This window comes from Solanum dulcamara, chromosome 9, assembly GCF_947179165.1.
Source record: "Solanum dulcamara chromosome 9, daSolDulc1.2, whole genome shotgun sequence".
In the NCBI taxonomy this organism is placed as follows: Eukaryota; Viridiplantae; Streptophyta; class Magnoliopsida; order Solanales; family Solanaceae; genus Solanum; species Solanum dulcamara.
In genome coordinates, this window is record NC_077245.1 from 408,708 (window position 1) to 428,539 (window position 19,832).

General features: G+C 32.6%; 3 protein-coding genes across 3 annotated transcripts; 1 reads left to right on the forward strand and 2 right to left on the reverse strand.

Moving 5' to 3' along the window:
* Window positions 1-8,299: 8,299 nt before the first annotated feature.
* Window positions 8,300-11,616, forward strand: LOC129903121 (AT-hook motif nuclear-localized protein 2). Its single transcript, XM_055978616.1, has 5 exons — window positions 8,300-8,482; window positions 9,862-10,624; window positions 10,706-10,837; window positions 10,962-11,123; window positions 11,272-11,616. The coding sequence occupies exons 2-5, from the start codon at window positions 9,875-9,877 to the stop codon at window positions 11,314-11,316; spliced, it is 1,089 nt and encodes a 362-aa protein (XP_055834591.1). The 5' UTR covers window positions 8,300-8,482; window positions 9,862-9,874; the 3' UTR covers window positions 11,317-11,616.
* Window positions 11,617-13,319: 1,703 nt separating this feature from the next.
* Window positions 13,320-17,559, reverse strand: LOC129903908 (uncharacterized). The gene is made up of 5 exons (XM_055979429.1): window positions 17,263-17,559; window positions 16,443-16,785; window positions 15,375-15,646; window positions 14,965-15,161; window positions 13,320-13,955 (listed from the first exon to the last, which is right to left on the reverse strand). Exons 1-5 carry the CDS (start codon window positions 17,450-17,452, stop codon window positions 13,521-13,523), a joined length of 1,437 nt encoding a protein of 478 aa, XP_055835404.1. The 5' UTR covers window positions 17,453-17,559; the 3' UTR covers window positions 13,320-13,520.
* Window positions 17,560-18,505: 946 nt separating this feature from the next.
* LOC129904015 (heavy metal-associated isoprenylated plant protein 30-like) lies at window positions 18,506-19,207 on the reverse strand. The gene is made up of 3 exons (XM_055979547.1): window positions 19,122-19,207; window positions 18,941-19,013; window positions 18,506-18,870 (listed from the first exon to the last, which is right to left on the reverse strand). Exons 1-3 carry the CDS (start codon window positions 19,125-19,127, stop codon window positions 18,674-18,676), a joined length of 276 nt encoding a protein of 91 aa, XP_055835522.1. The 5' UTR covers window positions 19,128-19,207; the 3' UTR covers window positions 18,506-18,673.
* Window positions 19,208-19,832: the final 625 nt, after the last annotated feature.

The following is a 19,832-nucleotide window of genomic DNA, read 5'->3' on the forward strand; positions in this document are numbered from 1 at the left end:
ATGCTTTCTTTAGCCTTTTGCCTTGGCTTCTTCACTCTCCTTATTTTCTTTTTCGTTGCTTTGTTATGTTTTTACTTGAGTCGAGTCGAGAGTCTTATCGAAAACAACATCTCAAGTAGGAGTAAGGCTTGTCATTATGATCAGTCTCTGGAGAGGTATGTTGTTGTAGCTTCATATCCAGTTCTGCTGGTTTTAGCTCTTACTATCATTATAGATTGGTCGGATGCATCATAAAGCTCGACATTTTTTATTTCTGAAAACAGAAAGAATATATTTTTTAAAAAATAATAGGTTGGTTGCTTGTTTTGAAATGTTAAAAAAACAATAATTGGGAGATTTCTGAACTAAAAAGGAGGTCTGAGTTGCTGCTTTCAAAAGGATAACTTCTTAGAGTAGAACTGATAAGTACCTCCGTAAAAAGGGTTATGCTGTTGCAGTAAAAAGAGAGTTGATGTGCTTTTGAAAACTCTTAAATTCCCTCTGCATCTATGTTGTAGCCTCCAAGAATGCACTACTTTTGAAGGAACGACCAACATGATTGACATTTTTGATGAGTCCGAGCGACATAGAGCAAAATAGTGGAAGCGCTAGCCTAAGGTTTAAAAAAGAACAAGTTTGCTCCCAAAAGAAAAAAAAAAAGAGAAGAAAATGTGTGAGAGAGAGACTAAACGAATATTGGAAGCCTTGAATTTGATCAATCACAAAGTGAATCTCATAGGTGTTCTCTAACACTTTCAAGTTAGTTTTTTTTTGAAGTGTTATACGAACAAGAAATCAGCTCTTTTGTAGCGACAACGTCGCAAAAAATGCAGTGAAAGTCGACGCTAACTCGCCTTAGTGACGACCTACCTTAACACCGTGGCAAGTACTGAAGGTGGACTCTTAGGGGTCGTTTGGTGCAGTGGATAAGGCAAAATAGTTTTGGGATAAATTTTTAGTAACCCTCAATTATTTGTTTGATTACAAAGTGTGGATAACTCATCCCAGGATTAATAATTATGACTTGGATAAGTTATCCTTCCCTTTGAGTGATATAGTAATCCCGAGAAAATTTATCACTGGATAAAATAGGTAAATGACAGAAATATCCCCTTAAACCATTTTTATACATTACTTTTCACATTCATAAAAGGTGTTTTTGTAAACAAATAATTTATTCTTAAAATTTATATAATGCATATTATTTTGAATGCAACAAATCAAACACTAAATAAAAAATAATCCATCATAATTTATCCCATCATAACTTATTCCGACATAACTAATCTCATCATAACTTGTATTCAAACCAAATGACAATTATAGTGGCCACAAGAAGTATTGTATTATCAGTTGCAATTGTCATCGGCACTGAAGAAAGGACTAGCGACTATTTTCGCCACAAAATGTACAGTACTTTCAGCAGCAACTGTAATCGCTACTAAACCTTGAGGCAAATACTGATTTTATTAGTGACAATCTTTTGCCGCCGGAAAAGCCTGTTTTTTCAACAACTACAATTACTTACCTATTCATATATCAATATCGTCCATTGTAATTCAACAAACACCAAAAATAAGTCTCAAACTGGATATTATAAACAACATATGATTCTAACATATACAAGTTGTATATTTGTATGTTTCAAATCTAAATGGGGAGATCAATACGCCTCTTTCAAGCTTACCTTGGCTAGCTCATGTGACATGTTTGATTGATGAGCTCACAAAATATATATCTCCATGCATGTTTGAACATTAATCATGTATACCAACATTCACCTAATAATTCTTACTTATAAAAAATCTTCCCATGCATCCCGACGTGATTAAAGCTCTTGCAAATCCCAGGGTATATATCTCACTGCTTCCATCATTAGGATATTCACTCCTTTTCTCTTTTTGGTTCCGACTATGCGTTACAGAGTTTTTTCAATCATTGAATGTGTCGGGTAACATTACGTACGTCTTCATGCTTGGTTGTTGTAGGCAGGCATTACTAATGAACTTAATGCTAGATGAAATTGAAATCTAGCTTCGTGTTATATGTTCATTGTTATTTACTTTCAGTGGCTTCTATTTTTGTATAATTGCTTGCCAATGAAACATCCTTCTTTTTTACTAGTGATACTGAAAAACGAAAAGGGCTGGGGTGCTTGATTATATTTGCCAAAGCACTAAATCCATGGGGGAAGTCGCTCCATTTTAATTGTTGGTGCCTAGCTTTAATATACTAGTTAACTATACATGCTTTGCAATTTGCAATATGTATATATCATTTTAATTGATAGTATATATATATATATATATTTAAAGTTGTTGTGTGTGTGTGTTATACTATTAAGTACAAAATTAACATACATTTTGGGTTAAATCTATTTCCTTAGTTGTTTTGCAAAGAGAACTAACATATTAGAAATTATATCAAAGTTCTTTAATTTGTATGCATTCTAAAATTTTCAATATTAGATAATTTATAGTAGAACAATTATAGCCTTACCTTTATTATTATTTTTTACTTACCTTTACTATTTGCTTACTAAGGATTTTAGGGTCCCAAGATTTTTTACAGTGGAACAATTATAGTCTTAGTTTTACTAGTATTTTGTTTTTTACTTACCTTTATTATTTACTTACAGATTTTAGGATTGACACAAAATTTTATAGTAAAAATATTATAGTCTTACCTTTACTATTTACTTACTAAAGATTTTAGGGTGCCAAAATTTCATATTTGAATAATTATAGCCTTACTTTGTTTTACACCCTATATATTGTGATAAATACTTTGTTTTACATAATGATCACCCCTATTGCGACGGCAAAAGGGTCCATCAATATTTAGAGATGAAATATGATTTTAAAGAACTATCGTGATCAAAATCTACATTTAAATTTGTTACTTAGTCTTGAATTTTTTTTCTTGTATATTTTAGAAAATTCATAATCCTTATTGGTTTAGAGAACATGTGTCCTAATAGATATGAGAAAAGAATATATTGTCCTTCTAGGATTGAGAGAAGCTTTTCCATATAGGTTTGGGACTACTTGAGATCTTTATATAGGGGATGTAGTTGAGGATTCTAGAGCATATATTCTATACTTCTTCTTTCTTTTATACTTAGAAACTCCTTGATTTTTCTTGGAGGATTAGGCCTAGTCAAACCATGTTAAATCCTTATCTTATTTTTTTTCTTTATTTTCCTTATTTGTGATTGCGTGATAGTAAATCCACAATATTGAAAGTTTTTTCCTGGACTATTATTAAAAAGGGAATATAAATAATCACTTGATAAAACCTTAGGTATAAAAAATAGACATATTTTTTAAGGTTTAAGAGTTCTTGTTTTATCGAGTTTTTTCATATATTTTAGGAGTTTTCATTTTCACATACACTTCTTTCCATATATTTTTAAAATTAATATTATAAATATAATAAGTAATAATAAAGAAAATTAGTAAATTATAATTTTTCTTTAACTGATGGAGAAAAAGTTGAATGAATATATCTAAGGACAAAAATGGAAAGAAAATTTGAAAATTTTGATTAGTTCAAAAGAGGCCAAAGAACTTTGTTCATTACAAATAGACCATAAGATTAATTAATCAACAACCTTTAAATGTGTGAATTTAGTTTTTGATAAGAAAAATAAAAGAAAAAACCAATAGGATTGAAATAAAATAACAATATGTTTGATGACTTTATGATATGCCACGTCATTCAAATCAGAGTGAATTGAATGAAAAGGGGAAAAATTAATGAAAAGAACCAAAAAGAGTGAATTTTTGACCGAAAAACTATGCCACATCATTATATAGATTACACAAATTTTGTTTTGAATCTATTTCCTTAGTTGTTTTGCAAAGAAAATTAATATATTTAGAAATTACGTCAAAGTTCTTTGTATTCCTTCCTAACTTTTCAATTTTTAAGATTTTATAGTAGAATAATTGTAGCCTTACCTTTACTATTTACTTATTACAGATTTTAGGATCCCAAAATTTTATAGTAGAATAATTATAACCTTACTTTCACTTTCGTTGATTTTTAGTGAGTATGAAAAAGACTTGCCAAACTAACAAATACATATATTCTTATTGCTTAACTATAATTAAGAAATCACATTTTCACCTAATAAATAAATAATTTTCCAAAAATACCAACCTTTTTTCTTATTATAAATACACATTTCATCTGTTCATTCTATACCAGTAAAACAAATTTTCTCTTCTATTCTTTTATCAATCCTTATTTGCTATCTTCGAGTTCTTCGCTATTTTCAGTAAGAGAAATAATCTCTTTTCTTATGTTTTCCTTGTGTTGTCTTATGTTCTTTTTTATATAAATCTTTTCATGTTTTTCTATAAGGAAAACAAGATGATTTTTGAATGTTAAGATTGTTCCTATCTCATGCTATTTTCTTTAAAATTACTCTTATCTTTTTGTAATTTTTTAGTTATGGAGTTTAAACTAACATTATCAGTGGGATTGAAAGATTTTTTTCTCCTTTGTAAATTTAATTTGATTCAAGATTTAAAATTTGCTTAAGCTTGTATTTTTTTTTTACTAAGAATCTGAAAAATGCCAACTTGTCAGGTAACGCATAAAAATGTCCACATCAGCATCTCAGGATTCTAGTTCTATGAATACAGAGAGGGCCGTTGGCACTGAATGGATACTTTCCAATCCAATGATTGATAACCCTATTTATGACTTCCTTGAGGAGCAAGTTCCTCACAACATTCCAATATTCGACACTGAGGATCACACCTATACCGACCTTATCGATTCATCTTGTCTACTCGAATCAGTTAAGTGGTCAGGGGCCATTCTAAGGGAAGATGAGGTTTCAACGTTTATTATGGAACTAGAAACACAGAACGACATGGCAGAAAGTCCAACCGAGCAGGACCTAGATGCTGTTAGTGCTACTGCTCCACTGTCGGAGGCCATCCAAAGGGAGGATGAGGTTTTAAAGTCTATTATGGAAGGAGCACAAAGCGGCAATCCAACTAAACACGACCTAGATACTGCAAGTACTACTCCCTCGCTGCCAGAGGCTTCTACCAATGCCAATGCCGGGTTGTCACAGAATGACAAGAGAAGAAGTCCAACCAAACACGACAAAGATGCTGCTAGTGCTACTCCGCCCCCACCTGTTGTAGCCACTCAGCCCAAACAAGATGTGCCTTATGTGGCTGCGCAACATGTTATCGTTGTGGAAACAGGAGAGGTAACCTTTTGTTTTATGAAAGTATTTACATTGAATGATTTTACTAATATCTATAATCTTCTTATTTTATTTTTCAGGACGTAGCTGAAAAAATAATTTCCTTTGCTAAGGGTGGGCCAAGGGTCATTTCCATACGGTCTGCAACTGGTAAAGTAACCAAAGTCAGACTTAAAAGAAGATCAACATCCAGTGTGATTGAAACACATGAGGTTTTTTTTTCCTTGCATTGTTTTCCAGTTCTTCGAAATGTGCTTTTGTTTTACTCTTCCGATTGAGTGCTTATCCTACAAAAATGCATCGAGTTGATTACCTCTATTATTTGCCTCTTGTAGGGACTGTATAATATAGTGTCTCTATATGGTTCCTTCATGTCGACTGAAGTTGAAGGTCAGCGTCGCTTGACAGGTGGATTACACATATCCTTAGCTGCAGATGGAAGAGCATCTTTTGGAGGTCTTGTGAAGGGTGCACTAACTGCTGCATCACAAGTCGAGGTTTGCGTGCTTTTTTTTTCAAAGATCCTTTTATACATTTCCAACTTGTGTATGCTATTTTTTTTAGAATGTCTCATAAAGCTCTACAACTCAATCTGTATTATTCTACATTGTAGTGTTGTTGTCCTTATTCTTATGTCTTGTTCTTCTATTTTAGGTTACTGTTATGAGTATGACTGCAAAGGGCAAAGAAGACTCTTAGTCGATTATCATATCAATACTGGAGAAACCATTGGGGAGGAGGTGATGATAGATGTTAAGGCAGAATGACAAATCTCCTTGGCAAAATCTGGACTCTTAGTTGCTCACTAATCTAGTTATATTAGGTAGTAGTAAATTCAGAGGAATCATATAGATTTTGTATTCAGGAATCATATTTCCCGTCTTACATTTTTGTATTCCTTTCTGACAGAGCTTGTTAGTTTACCTTTTGTTTTGGTGTTTTTTTAATAGTGGAAACTGATAATGCAATATCTTTGTGAAGGATATTGTTTTTCGCATTTGCTAGCTTCATATCCAGTTCTTCTGCTTAATAGATTGGTCGGATCCATATATTACTAGTAAATTAATTTACAGTATTTGCAGAAAAAGAAAGGAATATTTTTTATTTCTGAGAACAGAAAAGAATTCAAAAAACAGGTTATTTTTGCTTGTTTTAAAATATTAGAAAATCAATACTTGGAGATTTCTGAACAAAAAAGAAGGTTTGAGTTGCTGCTTTCAAAAGGATGATTTCTTAGAACAGAACTAATAAACGGTATTTATTTCTTTTACAAAATGTATATAGGCTTTATTCTTAGTAATGTATATATGAATAATTAGCTAGAAGATTTGTAGGAATCCCTTATAATGAGCTACCAAATTTGTAGGAACTCTCTTTATTTTGCTTATGTATGGTTCTATAAAGCATGCTCACATGTCTTAGAATATATAATTTTATTTGGCTGGTTCTTTAGATAACAGTTTCTTTGACCTGTTCTTTTGTGTCCCTGTTCAGGTAGTTTTACATTAGTTTTGTCTTGGTTGATCATTTATTAAGCTGATATAAAACACATACCGACATTACATACATTATTACATAGTTATAACGACTGCAGAGATATGTATCGAGAAGAGCATTTGACCTGGAAAATTGCAGAACCGGAAAGTTCTAGATTGGCACCACATGTAATTTCAACTCAGTTCATATGACAGGATGTTAATCTAAATGTATTCGTTTTCATATCGACTCCATTAGCTTCAAGATTTTCTCTAGTCTACAGATGGAGAATTAGGTTTTTTCCCAGTACTTTGATTTTTTTCCCAATTAAATGTGGGATTTTTAATTTTTCCAAGCTCCTTAGATCTTCTGTGTTTCAAGAAAAAAAAATTGTGTTCTTGATGGATTGTGTGTTTATATATTAGCTTTTCTTTCTAAATTACTTCATAAAGATATAATAGGCAATAATGACTATAGAAGAACATACCAATAGAAGCAATGCCACTTAAAAGTTGAAGCAAAAAAAAAAAAGTTCCACAAAGAGGTCTAAGTGTTGCTCTACTTGAGAGGATTTATACATCGAAGAAACAACAAATAAAAGATGAAATTTTGCCACCCAATTCTATTGTCTCACCAGGTCTTTAAATTCACCACCAGTCTTGAAAAGGTATGATTTTCAAGACAGAAACAAGACGAGCATCGATGTTAATCACATACTCGACATATTTATAGCTTTGAGCAGCTTTAGAGAGGCGTGAGAAAATGGAGGAGATAGTGGTGACATTTGTAAAGAGTTGAATATTTTTGATTGATTTCTTTTGCTTGGTTAAATCATATTCATACCCCAAGTCGCGTGTGGGCTTTCTGTCAATATTTTCACTGAGACTAAGGATAAACTACATGTGATACTGATATTATTCTGCTTTCTAACTTCATTCTCTTCTACCTTTGTAGTGTATTGTACTATATTCTTAAAAATCTTGAACTTGGGGACTTGATTTCTTGGTCTATAGTTGTATTGAATGCAAAATAAGATATGGTTATTGCATTAACGAGCTATTATTGTTGTGCAGATGAAAGTTCATGAATCTGTGGTTTATGCCGTGCTTAACGAAAAATTCACTTTGTTTGCTTTATTTGAAGGAAATTAAACATAGTACAAGCTTTCTTCCATATCAATCAATGCGATTCGCTAAGGAGCAAGACAAAAAATTTATTCTTGGTTTAAGGAAGTGGATGGTTGATCACCTTAAATATTGCAACAATTACTTTGTTTTACATAGTGATTGCATGTTTGATCTATTTATTTTCATATCAAACTTTAGTTGTGGTGCTTCCTCCCCCTAACATTACCGTGATCAAAACCTACATTTAAATTTGTTAATCAGTCTTGAATTTTTTCCTTATTTATTTTATTAAACTCATAATCCCTTTTGGTTTAGGAGAACATTTGTCCTAACAGATTTGAGAAAGGAATATATTGTCCTTTTATGATTGAGAGAAACTTTTCCATATAGGTTTGGGTTTAATTGAGATCTATATATAGGGGATGTAGTTGGGGATTCTAGAGCATATATTGTATACTTCTTTCTTTTATACTTAGAAATTCTTTGCTTTTGATTGGAGGATTAGGCCTAGCTGAACCTCGTTAAATCCTTATCTTTTTTTTTCCTTATTTGTGATTGTGTGCTAGTAAACCTATGATATTGAAAGATTTTTCGTGGACTCTTCTTCGATTCAGTCCACTCCATTAAAAAGGGAATATAAATAATCGGTTGATAAAACCTCAAGGGGAAGGTATTGAAAATAGACTTTTTCTAAGGTTTAAAAGTTCTTATTTTATCGGTTTTTTTCCATATATTTTAGAAGTCTTTGTTTTTGCATATACTTCTTACCATATATTTTACTCTTACTATATATTATTAGAGACTTTAATTTTTCACGACTTAAAAGTTCTTATTTTATCACTGTTTTCCCCATATGTTTTAGAAATTAATACTATAAAGATAATAAATAATAATTAAGAAAATTAATAAATTATAATTTTATCTATTGTAGATTTTTTAATGGTGAAAATAAAATTCAATCAATATATCAAAGGGCATAAATGAAAAGAAAATTTGAAAATTTTGATTAGTTCAAAAGAAACCAAAGAACTTTGTTCATTACAAATAGACCATAAGATTAATTAATCAACAACCTTTAAATGTGAAAAGTTTAGTTTTTGATAAGAAAATAAAAGGAAAAATTAATAGGATTGAAATAAAAGAAAAATATGTTTGTTGACTTAATGATATGCCACGCGTGAATTGAATGAAAAGAAAAAAAATAGTGAAAAGAATAAAAAGAATAAATCTTTGACCAAAAGACTATGCCACATCATTATATAGATTACACAATTTATTTTTTTGAATCTATTTCCTTAGTTGTTTTGCAAAGAAGACTAATATATCTAGAAATTACGTCAAAGTTCTTTGTATGCATTCCAAAATTTTCAATTTTAAAGATTTTATAGTAGAACAATTATAGTCTTACCTTTACTATTTAATTATTATAAATTTTAGGATCCCAAGATTTTATAGTAGAATAATTATAACCTTACCTTCACTTTCTTTGATTTTTGATGAGTATGAAAAAGTTTTGCTTATTTATGTCAAATTAGTAAATACATATAATCTTATTGCTTAACTATAATTAAGAAATCACATTTTCACCTAATAAATAAATAACTTTCCAAAATACTTGACAGTTATTTTGATTATAAATACAGATTTCATTTGTTCATTTCTATACCAGTAAAACAAATTTTCTTTTCTAATCTTTTTTCCATCCTTGTTTGCTATATTCGGGCTCTTCACTATTTTTAGTAAGAGAACTAATCTCTTTTCTTATGTTTTCCTTGTGTTGTCTTATGTTCTTTTTTATATAGATCTTTTTATGTTTTTCTTAAGGAAAACAAGATGATTTTTGAATGTTAAGATTGTTTCTATCTCATGCTAAACTTTTCTTTAAAATTACTCCATCTTTTGTAATTTTTTAGTTTTGGTGTTTAAACTAAAATTATCAGTTGGATTGAAAGATTTTTTTCCTTTGTAAATTTAATTTGATCCTAGATTTAAAATTTGTTTAAGCTTGTATTTTTTTTTACTAAGAATCTAAAAATGACAACTTGTCAGGTGACACATAAAAATGTCCACATCAGCATCTCATGATTCAAGTTCTATAAATACAGAGAAGTCTGCTGGCACTGAATGGATATTTTCAAATCCAATGATTGATAACCCTATTTATGGCTTTTTCGAGGAGCAAGTTCCTCATCACATTCCAATATTCGATACTGAGGATCACACCTATACCTACCTTATGGATTCATCTTGTCTACCCAAATCAATTAAGTGGCCGGAGGCCATCCAAAGGGAAGACGATGTCTCAAAGTTTTTTATGGAAGGAGCACAGAATGATACGACAGAAAGTCCAACCAAGCACGACCTAGATGCTGCTAGTGCTACTCCCCCACTGTCGGAGGTCATCCAAAGGGAGGATGAGGTTTCAAAGTCTATTATGGAAGGAGCACAGAACGACAAGACAGAAAGTCCAATCAAGCACGACCTAGATGTTGCTAATGCTACTCCCCCACTGCCGGAGGCCATCCAAAGGGAGGACGAGGTTTCAAAGTCTATTATGGAAGAAGCACAGAAAGACAAGACAGAATATCCAACCAAACACGACCTAGATGCTGCTAGTGCTACTCCCCCACTGCCAAAGGCTTCTACCGATGCCAATGCCGGGTTGTCACAGAATGTCAAGAGAGAGAGTCCAACCAAACACTCCCAAGATGCTGCTAGTGTTACTCCGCCCCCACCTGTCGCAGCCAATCAGGCCAAACAACTTATTCATTATGTGTCTGAACAACAAGTTATCGTTGTGGAAACGGGAGAGGTAACCTTATATGTTTTTTATGAAATTATTTACATTGAATGATTTTACTAGTTTTTATAATCTCCTTATTTTATTTTTCAGGACGTAGCTGAAAAAATAATTTCCTTTGCTAAGGGTGGGCCAAGGTCCGTTTCCATACGGTCTGCAACCGGTAAAGTAACCAAAGTGGTACTTAAAAGAAGATCAACATCCAATGAGATTGAAACACATGAGGTTTTTTTTTCCCTTGCATTGCTTTCCAATTCTTCAAAATGTGCTTTTGTTTTACTCTTACGATCGAATGTTTATCCTACAAAAATGCATTGAGTTGATTACCTCTATTATTTGCCTCTTGTAGGGACTGTGTAATATAGTGTCTCTATATGGTTCCTTCATGTCGATTGAAGTTGAAGGTCAGCGTCGCTTGACAGGTGGATTACACATATCCTTAGCTGCAGATGGAAGAGCATCTTTTGGAGGTCTTGTGAAGGGTGCACTAACTGCTGCATCACAAGTCGAGGTTTGCGTGCTTTTGTTTCCAAAGATACTTTTATACAGTTCCAACTTGTGTATGCTATTTTTTTTTAGAATGTCTCATAAAGCCCTACAATTTAATCCGTATTGTAGTGTTGTTGTCCTTATCCTTATGTGTTGTTCTTCTGTTTTAGGTTACTGTTATGAGTATGACTTCAAAGGGCAAAGAAGACTCCTAGTCGATCATCATATCAATGCTGGAGAAACTATTGGGGAGGAGGTGATAGATGTTAAGGCAGAATGTTAAATCCCCTTGGCGAAATCTGGATTCTTAGTTGCTCACCAATCTAGCTAGTTGGATTTAGTTATATTAGGCAGTAGCAAATTTAGAGGAATCAGATTTATTTTGTTTTCAGGAATCATGTTTCCTGTCTTACATTTTTGTATTCTCCTCTGACAGAGCTTGCAGTTTACATTTTGTTTTTGTGTGTTTTTTTAATTATGGAAACTGATAATGCAATACCTTTGTGAAGGATATTGTTTTTTGCATTTACTAGCTTCATATTCAGTTCTTCTGATTAATAGATTGGTCGGATCCATATGTTACTACTATTAATTTACCGTATTTGCAGAAAACGAAAGGAAATGATGGGAATATTTTTATTTCTGAGAACAGAAAGAATTAAAAAAAAACAGGTTATTTGCTTGTTTTAAAATGTTAGAAAACCAATACTTGGATATTTCTGAACAAAAAAATATGGGTTGGGTTGCTGCTTTCAAAAGGATGAATTCTTTGAACAGAACTAGCAAGCGATATTTAGTTCTTACAAAATGTGTATAGACTTCATTTTTAGTAATGTATATAGACATAATTAGCTAGCAAATTTGTCGGAATCCCTAGCTACCAAAGTTGTAGGAATCCCTCTTTATTTTCTTTCCTATGTTAGCATCGAATGTATAGTATTTATATCTTGCTTACCTGTTGGAATAAAGACTTTAACTTCCATTGATTATAGGGTAAGAGTCGTGTCCATCTCCGTTTGGGCTCTCAGTCCACACTCCAATTGGGTTTGGGCGTTAAGGGGGTGTTAGAGTAGGTTAAAGTTTCACATTTATTGGGAAAATGTATGACTGGTCTGCTTATATGAACTTGGACAATTCTCCACTCATGAGCTAACTTTTAAGGTTGAGTTAGGTCCAAATATTATTTTTTTACAATTTCTAAATGGAATATATAATTTCATTTTGCTTGTGTATGGTTCTATAAAGCATGCTCACCTCTCTTAGAATATATAATTTTATTTGGCTGGTTTTTTAGACAACAGTTTCTTTGACCCATTCTTTTGTGTCCCTGTTGGGGTAGTTTTACATCAGTTTAGTCTTGGTTGATCATTTTTTAAGCTGATATAGAAAACATACGGACATTACATACATTATTACATATTAAGGACTGGAAATATATGTATCGAGAAGAGCATCTGACTTGAAAAATTGCAGAATTGACAAGTTCTAGATTGGGTGTGGCGGGTGAACTGATCGTTGCATCATCATCCAAAGTGATCTTTGTAGAGAGACCACTTTTTTAGCTTCCTTTAAATTTGCATTTTAAACTTTGAACTTGTTAGATTTTCTTTCTTTTCTTATTCTATATTTTAGTGATTTGATCAACAATTATAGTTTCAGAAGACCCCAGGTCTTAGACACTATTTCCATATTCAAAGTAACAATTGCTGAATTCTTGGTATATCGACTCCAGTGAACAAATTTTGCTCCTCACGTTAATTTCTTTAAACAATACCATATGTACTAAAAAATGATACATGTTGCAACGGCCTCCATCATTCATAAGGCTCCATCAATATTTAGAGGTGAAATAGGATTTTAAAGAACTAACGTTTAAATCATATCGATATATGCACTCTAAGACTTGTAAGTTATATAGGTAGATCTTTTACTCTCTTTTGTTTTTGTTTTAGACTTTGACATGAGCTCTGTAATACTTCTAAACAATGGACTTCTAGATTATTAATTTACGAAATTTGGAATTTTTATTTTTATTTTCTATAATAATTAGTAGACCTTGGACTCTAAATGAGTAACAATCCTATTAAACTAAAACAATTGCTTGAAAGTTGATGGAATTTGTCAAAAATTCTCCCTAGAAGTTGGCTAATAATAAGCTCTGCGTGCAGTTCTCTACTCTTTCATTGTGACATGAGAATCCTTCAACATGCTTTTGGTCTCCTGACACAAGCAACAACAATATGAATTCTTGTTGACCAAGTCTGTCCAGTCGTTTCAGTCGATTATTATACTTATTATACAAAATAAAGATTGTTTCCTGAGACCAAAAACAAGGAGAAAAGTTGTCATTGTGTCTCAACTTGATTTGATTGCAATTACATGCATCATAGTTAAGAGTCAAACATGAAATATCATAATCCTATTTTTTAGCTCTCTTCAGCAGTAATCGTAGGGAAAATATCCCCAAAGCAAATGTCTGCAAAGCCCACCCTCTTGCATTCGCAGGATCTATTGTTTTTGCAAGATTCCATGCATATATAGCTTCACCTACATGTGCAGCAGCCGCTAGAATAAAAATCACTTTCAATGCCAACATAGAGGGGAAGAAGAATAGGTGAACTGCTCTAATAAAGGGAATGGGTCCATAATCAGGCAGATATGCAGCAGCAAACAACGCCGACATTCCAATCACACAAAACAGCCATGCCCATATTGTAGGTCCGTCCAAACTTCTCCTTTTTCTTTCTTGCCAATATGCAATGGTTGCAGCCATGCCCTCCTTAGAACTCACCACTGGGACGTACCCAAGTTCCTCCTTTGCTTTTAGGAAAGAGAAGTAATGAGTGACACCAACCTAGCACAAGCAGAAAACCAAATATTAACTAGAATTCTACCTCTTATACAATTGTAGAGAAAAATGTTGTGTCGATGACCAGAGAGAGTTCACTACTGCAGCACAAAATTGAACGTCTGGTATCATTTCGGGTGTGAAGTGTGAACAGGGAGAAGTAAAAAAATGACTTAAAGGAACAAGTCTTAACACAAGGTCAAACAACTAAAGTATTTAACCATTGGATAGTTTTTGACCAATAAAGACCATCTTCATAACAAAAAGAATATGCACAAGTTATAGATATATTATCAATTCCACAATAGTAAGAAATGCCATAAACAAAGTAAAAACCGGTGGAAAGATATATAGTGTGTATATATATATATATATATATATATATATATATATATATATATATATATATATAAATATATATAACTAGTTTTTAGTATCATGAGTAATTGAAACTTTAAAGTCATTCGTCTTGAATAAAATTGCACAGAGTAATTAACTAATGCTAATTAACACAGTAAACTAACTATTTATTGGTAGGAATTACAATAATCTAAAATCATAAAACTTAAAAAAGAAGGAAAATCCAAGTGATTGGCTAACAGAGAATAGGGGACTGAGAAAATCTGATGAAAATGGAAACTGTAAGTATGTCCTTATAGTAAAAGAGAAAAATCCTTCTCCAAAAAGTATCTTTAACTGAACAACAAGAAATGATAGAAATCATTATTTGCCAATCTAAAAGGAAAGCGAAGAGAAAAAGGTCAACAAAGCAAACAAAAGAAAATCTATTACATAGTGTCTAGAATTTGGACAAGCACACCATAAAATGATTAATTTAGTGTTAATACACAGCATATCAGCCATAATAGCTGCTAATCATTTCTCTTCAGAACAATTGCCATAACAAGAAAACGGTTTATCCCTACCAAATTTTGAGAAGTTTCCCAGAAAAGCCAGTGAAGCCTATTCATATGAAATAAAGAAGCAATAATGGATTCAAAGATGAAGCACTAACCTTATATACCTCAGCAGGAAGGATCAGAGGTTGAGGAAGCCACCTACAATTTAACCAAGGATACAGGAAGGAGTAGACAGCCCAGAAAATTTTTCCCAGAAGAAGAGCATGAGAGACAGCTAGTGACGTCTTTGGTAGATCATAATCCAGGCTTTTCAGTAAAGGGCTAAGGAACTCGAAACTGTTGATGGGAGAACCTGCAATAGAAGATCATTGATGAAGGAAGGTGATGCAGTAAGTAACAAGTAACAACTGTTCTGCTATAGAAACTTTTTTTTTACTCTGATAAGCAATTAGTTATGCTAAAGACTTTGGAGAACTCTAAAAACATAATCTTAATCCGTGATTACACCTCTACAAAACAAGATGTCACAATCCTACACAACAAATGTAAGCCAAGGAGTAGTTACCATCTGATATAAAATAAGGTTGACCAGCAGCAATTGGATGCCCTTCTCTGCCAGGGATGTCATCCAAAAGTCCCATGCTAGCCAATAAAAGCGCCAATACAAGATTGTCGACGTACACCCAATCTGATTTCACATTTGGTGAACCGATTTTAAAGGGAAGCAGACCTAGCTTTGCAAGAGTTATGATCCTCGGCAGGTGCCTTTCTTCACCTGGACCATATATAGCAGCTGGACGAATTGCGCAGGTGTAAAGGCATTTGCCATTCTTCTTACTGTGCAATGAACATACATGAAGAGAAGAGAGAAAACAACCATATAAATTATGTCAATACAACATCAAGTTGATTGTGTCCAACTTGATGTATAGATAGAGATGAAGGGGTTTTGATATGAAAATTACATATTCCGTTTCTTTTAGAAGTTGGTTGTCCATTAGGAAGTAAGTAAAGATATGAGGAATTAATCTTGAAGAGCTTTTTATAAGAAAAAGAATACCTTTTGGAGCATATTGCACTTTTTTTAATCTATCTTACCAAAACATTCAGAGCACAGAAAAGTAACAAACTATACAAATAGGAAACCGTCATGTTTTGATTCCAGAGCCAGGAAACAGAGCTGAAAAGGGCAAACAGCTATTGAGGGGTTACCACTACAAAGGTTTTTGGTACCTTTTTGGCATACATGTTTGCACTGGGACAAACTGATTAAAAAATATTTGCACTGGCAGAGGAAAAGCCGGTGAGATTTTGCCCATTTTGTTTTTCTTTCCATCCAAAGGAAACTTATCTTCCAGTTAAAAAAACAATCTTGTAAATGCAACTATTTAGCCTAGGCATCAGCTATCTTCAATAGTATGTAGCATATGGTTCAACATGATAGGTCACTGCAGTCAATTCTGAGAGAAATAGAAATGAAGTGTCAAAATTTATACTGCATCTAGGGAGAGGGGATGACTTATATGTCTAGTTTCTACTACATTGTATATCAAGAGTGAAGCTCTATAGCACACATTTACAGGAAATATTGGGGTGGATTGTGAATGAAAATGTTCCTGTAAAGATTACTTACGTGAAGGGACGACCATTGCTCTTTAGGACTAATTGTTCAGCAATTGATTTGCTTCGTCCATATGGATCAACATGGTCATCTATTGGGAAATAAGGTAGGTTTTCATTGCCATTAACAATTTCCTTACCACCATAAACAACATTAGGTGTGCTCACATAAACAAGCCTCTTAATCTGATGGTCAAGGCAAGCATCAATAATGTGACAGGTTCCATTAATATTAACCTCATCAACACGACTATATTGTAGCATTTCTTTCCCCGACATGCCATAGGAAGCAAGATGGAAAACACAATCTGACCCTCGTAGTGCTTTCTGGACATCTTGTTTGTCTGTTATATCCCCTGAAATTTGAAAACCAAGAAAATTAAGCAGCTGCAGAAAGGACTCAGTTTTAATAGTGAATAATGTATCATCAGGTTTAGCAATCATACTATAAACTAATCCTCAATTTCTAAACGCAGACAAGTTCCTCATAATCAATCAACTACGTCTCACCAAATAAACTTGGGATTGAAATTTCATTTCAATACCCGTTCAAGCTGACATCTTTTCACTAACCCATTATTTTTCATGATCCTTTTGTTGCTTATATTGATCGGAATTGGGAATTTAGTCCGCCAATCTTGAATTACTGGATAAATGGAGAAGCAAACAGAAAGGGAGAATATTTTGAGGAAGAATCAGACCAATAAACTCGAACTTGACAAGATCAATTACCCAAGCCAAAACAAAAAAGAGAAATTAAAGCATGGGGAGGTTCCAAATTGGATCACAGTCTTTTTTATGAAAGAAGAAGAATTTTGGAAAAAGAGGGATACCTTGGATGAGCTTCACCCCATGTTGAGTGAGTTGAGAGGACCAAGGAGAATGGGTTCTAAGATCAAATGCTTTAACAAGACGAGCACCCCTTCTGACGAGCTCAAGACAAAGTGCGGCGCCTATAAAGCCAACTCCACCTGTAACCACGAAACTGTTGTTCTCTATCCCTTCGTTTTCGCTCAGATGCATTTCTTTTCTGCAAATTAAACCCCCCCAACTACTACTACTACTCAATTACTATTGCTACTCCTACGCTTCCACAAAATCTAGCAAGTTTTTTGAGGGAGACGAATTTATCATGGTCCCCCTAATTGACCTGTCACACTGGTTAGCAACATTTTATTTTATTTGATTTTCTTGGTTTAAAAAAGATAATTTAATTTGATTTTAAAGAAATAAATATTTTTTTTAATATTTTGATCATAAATTAAAGTTATATCAAATATATAAAAATTTCATTTAATCTTATGGTCTTATACAAAAAGCTACAATTAAAAGTTTGCCAAAAAAAAATGGATCATTATAATTTATTTATTTATAAAAACACCCTCAATTTTATAGAGTTGAGGGAGTTTATTTGTTATTATCTTACTTTTAGTCAAAAATAATGATCAATAATCTTCATATAACTTATCAAAGAATTAGTAACCGAAAAAGAAATGGAGTAAGACAATGCCAAATTTTTATACTAGGACTATCAAACCACCCCTTAGATCTGTAGTATTTACAATTTTAAAGTGCAAATGTAAAATTAATAGAAAATTCTTTTTAAGTTTTTTGAAGATATAAAAACCATATTTCTTGGGTGCTAATTAATTAATCATTTATTTATCGATTATGGGAGGCACAAACCCATTACTCGTTGCTCTCACGCATTCAACAAAATATTAAAATCATTTTTTTATGTTATGCTATACAATAATCAGTTTATTCTATATTTTTATGACATTATTCACTTCCAATGAATCCTTCCCATTGTTGTTTCGTCTTCAAATACTCTTAATTTTAAATAAAATTAATTACATTTGGGAAGAGGGATAGAAAAGGGAAAATTCAGTAATGCTAGGACTAGTTACTTTTGAAAAGATTCTGCGCTGCATCTTTCATTTACCACCTCGAGGGTGTGGTTGCTAGAGTAGTAAACGATTAAATGGTGCTCGGTATTAATTAAAAATTTTGAGTTTAAATTCTAAAAATATAATCTTTTTTGACGAGCTTTTGCAGTACAAATCGAAATATATATATATAACTTAAATAAATTACTCGAAAAGTGATCATCCATCATAGTTGATACAAATGGAGATAATGTAACAAACAGTACATGTATCAAACTCAATCCAAAACTCTTCCATTTCATTCTTTGTATACACTATGCTTCAAAAAATCAAAAGATCTAGAATTGAAAGGTGGCTAGAAGAAGGAGAATTTGTTAAATATGAAATTAGAAGAGTAAGAAGCAGCATAAGCTTGAAGGAGTTCATTTTGAGGAGACCAGAAATCAGCTTTAAGACCACCTCTCCTTATTGCTTTAAGTATTCTGTTTTTGTGTGCATAACCCATTACAATCACTTTCTCACTCTTCCCTTCCACTTCCACTTTCTCTACTCCTGCATCATGTATTATTTATTTACCAAACAACATATATAATATATCTTGTAATGAATATAAATTAATTACCTTTTAATTTAGACAGACATTTCCGCACTCTTTTCTCATGTATTCCAACCATCTCTACCTTCAATTCAACTGTCTGCATGCCACAAACAAACTCACAATATCAAATTTAAATCTTGGATCGACCTTTGATGTATTGTAAGCGAACAACTAGAAACTAGAAAGAAAATGCTAGTGTACAAACCTCCATGTTCCTATGGATGGAGTGACTAATTAAGAAAATGGATGATATATGTAATAATTGATGATACAGTGAAGAACAAGTGTGTGTATATATATGTGTTGGATATTTGCAAGAGAGACAGACAACTTATATATATGTGGACAAAAGTAGCTAGGGGGAATAAACAGCAAAGTGAATCTTGTTGATGGGAATGATCTGCTTTATTTTTTGTGCTTTATTAAAAGGATCAGTAGATTGCAAGGCAAATTTAAAGGAAAACCAATCAACAAGAAATCTCCTCTCATCCACATCTACTTCTACTATGTGACTAAATATAAATGGTAGCTACTAGTAACGGACAAATTTCACAAATTTTGTTTTTAATCTTATTTATAATGATGAATTACCATAAAATTTTATTAATTACGAGTAACTTAGCAATAAATTAGAATACAAAATTAGTAGCTAATTTCAATATTATTTGGTAGAATGGTGAAAGGAGCTTGAGCTTCAAAGGTCCCTCTCTCTCTTTGTGCCTAAAAGCAATATAATGTGGGCACGAGTTAGTTAAGAAGCGTTCCCAATGATTGGCCATTGACGAGTCCAACTTTGCTTTTTCTCTATCTACATCTACAAACTCCTCTTTTTTTAAGAAGGAAAAAAAAAACTAGCTATGTGATTTATCTCTTTTAATTATTAACCTATTTATGGTATGGTTTCTCTTTGTGTGGA

What these genes read in the sequence shown, in the direction of transcription:
- LOC129903121 (XM_055978616.1), top strand. Translation starts at nt 9,875, where the DNA reads ATGTCCACATCAGCATCTCATGATTCAAGTTCTATAAATACAGAGAAG. An exon ending in TCGTTGTGGAAACGGGAGAG is followed by an intron (nt 10,625 to 10,705) that starts GTAACCTTATAT and finishes TTTATTTTTCAG; the next exon opens with GACGTAGCTGAAAAAATAAT. An exon ending in ATGAGATTGAAACACATGAG is followed by an intron (nt 10,838 to 10,961) that starts GTTTTTTTTTCC and finishes TGCCTCTTGTAG; the next exon opens with GGACTGTGTAATATAGTGTC.
- LOC129903908 (XM_055979429.1), bottom strand. Translation starts at nt 17,452, where the DNA reads ATGCATCTGAGCGAAAACGAAGGGATAGAGAACAACAGTTTCGTGGTT. An exon ending in ACCTTATTTTATATCAGATG is followed by an intron (nt 15,162 to 15,374) that starts GTAACTACTCCT and finishes CTTCTATTGCAG; the next exon opens with GTTCTCCCATCAACAGTTTC. An exon ending in TTCCTGCTGAGGTATATAAG is followed by an intron (nt 13,956 to 14,964) that starts GTTAGTGCTTCA and finishes TGCTTGTGCTAG; the next exon opens with GTTGGTGTCACTCATTACTT.
- LOC129904015 (XM_055979547.1), bottom strand. An exon ending in ATGTCTGTCTAAATTAAAAG is followed by an intron (nt 18,871 to 18,940) that starts GTAATTAATTTA and finishes TACATGATGCAG; the next exon opens with GAGTAGAGAAAGTGGAAGTG.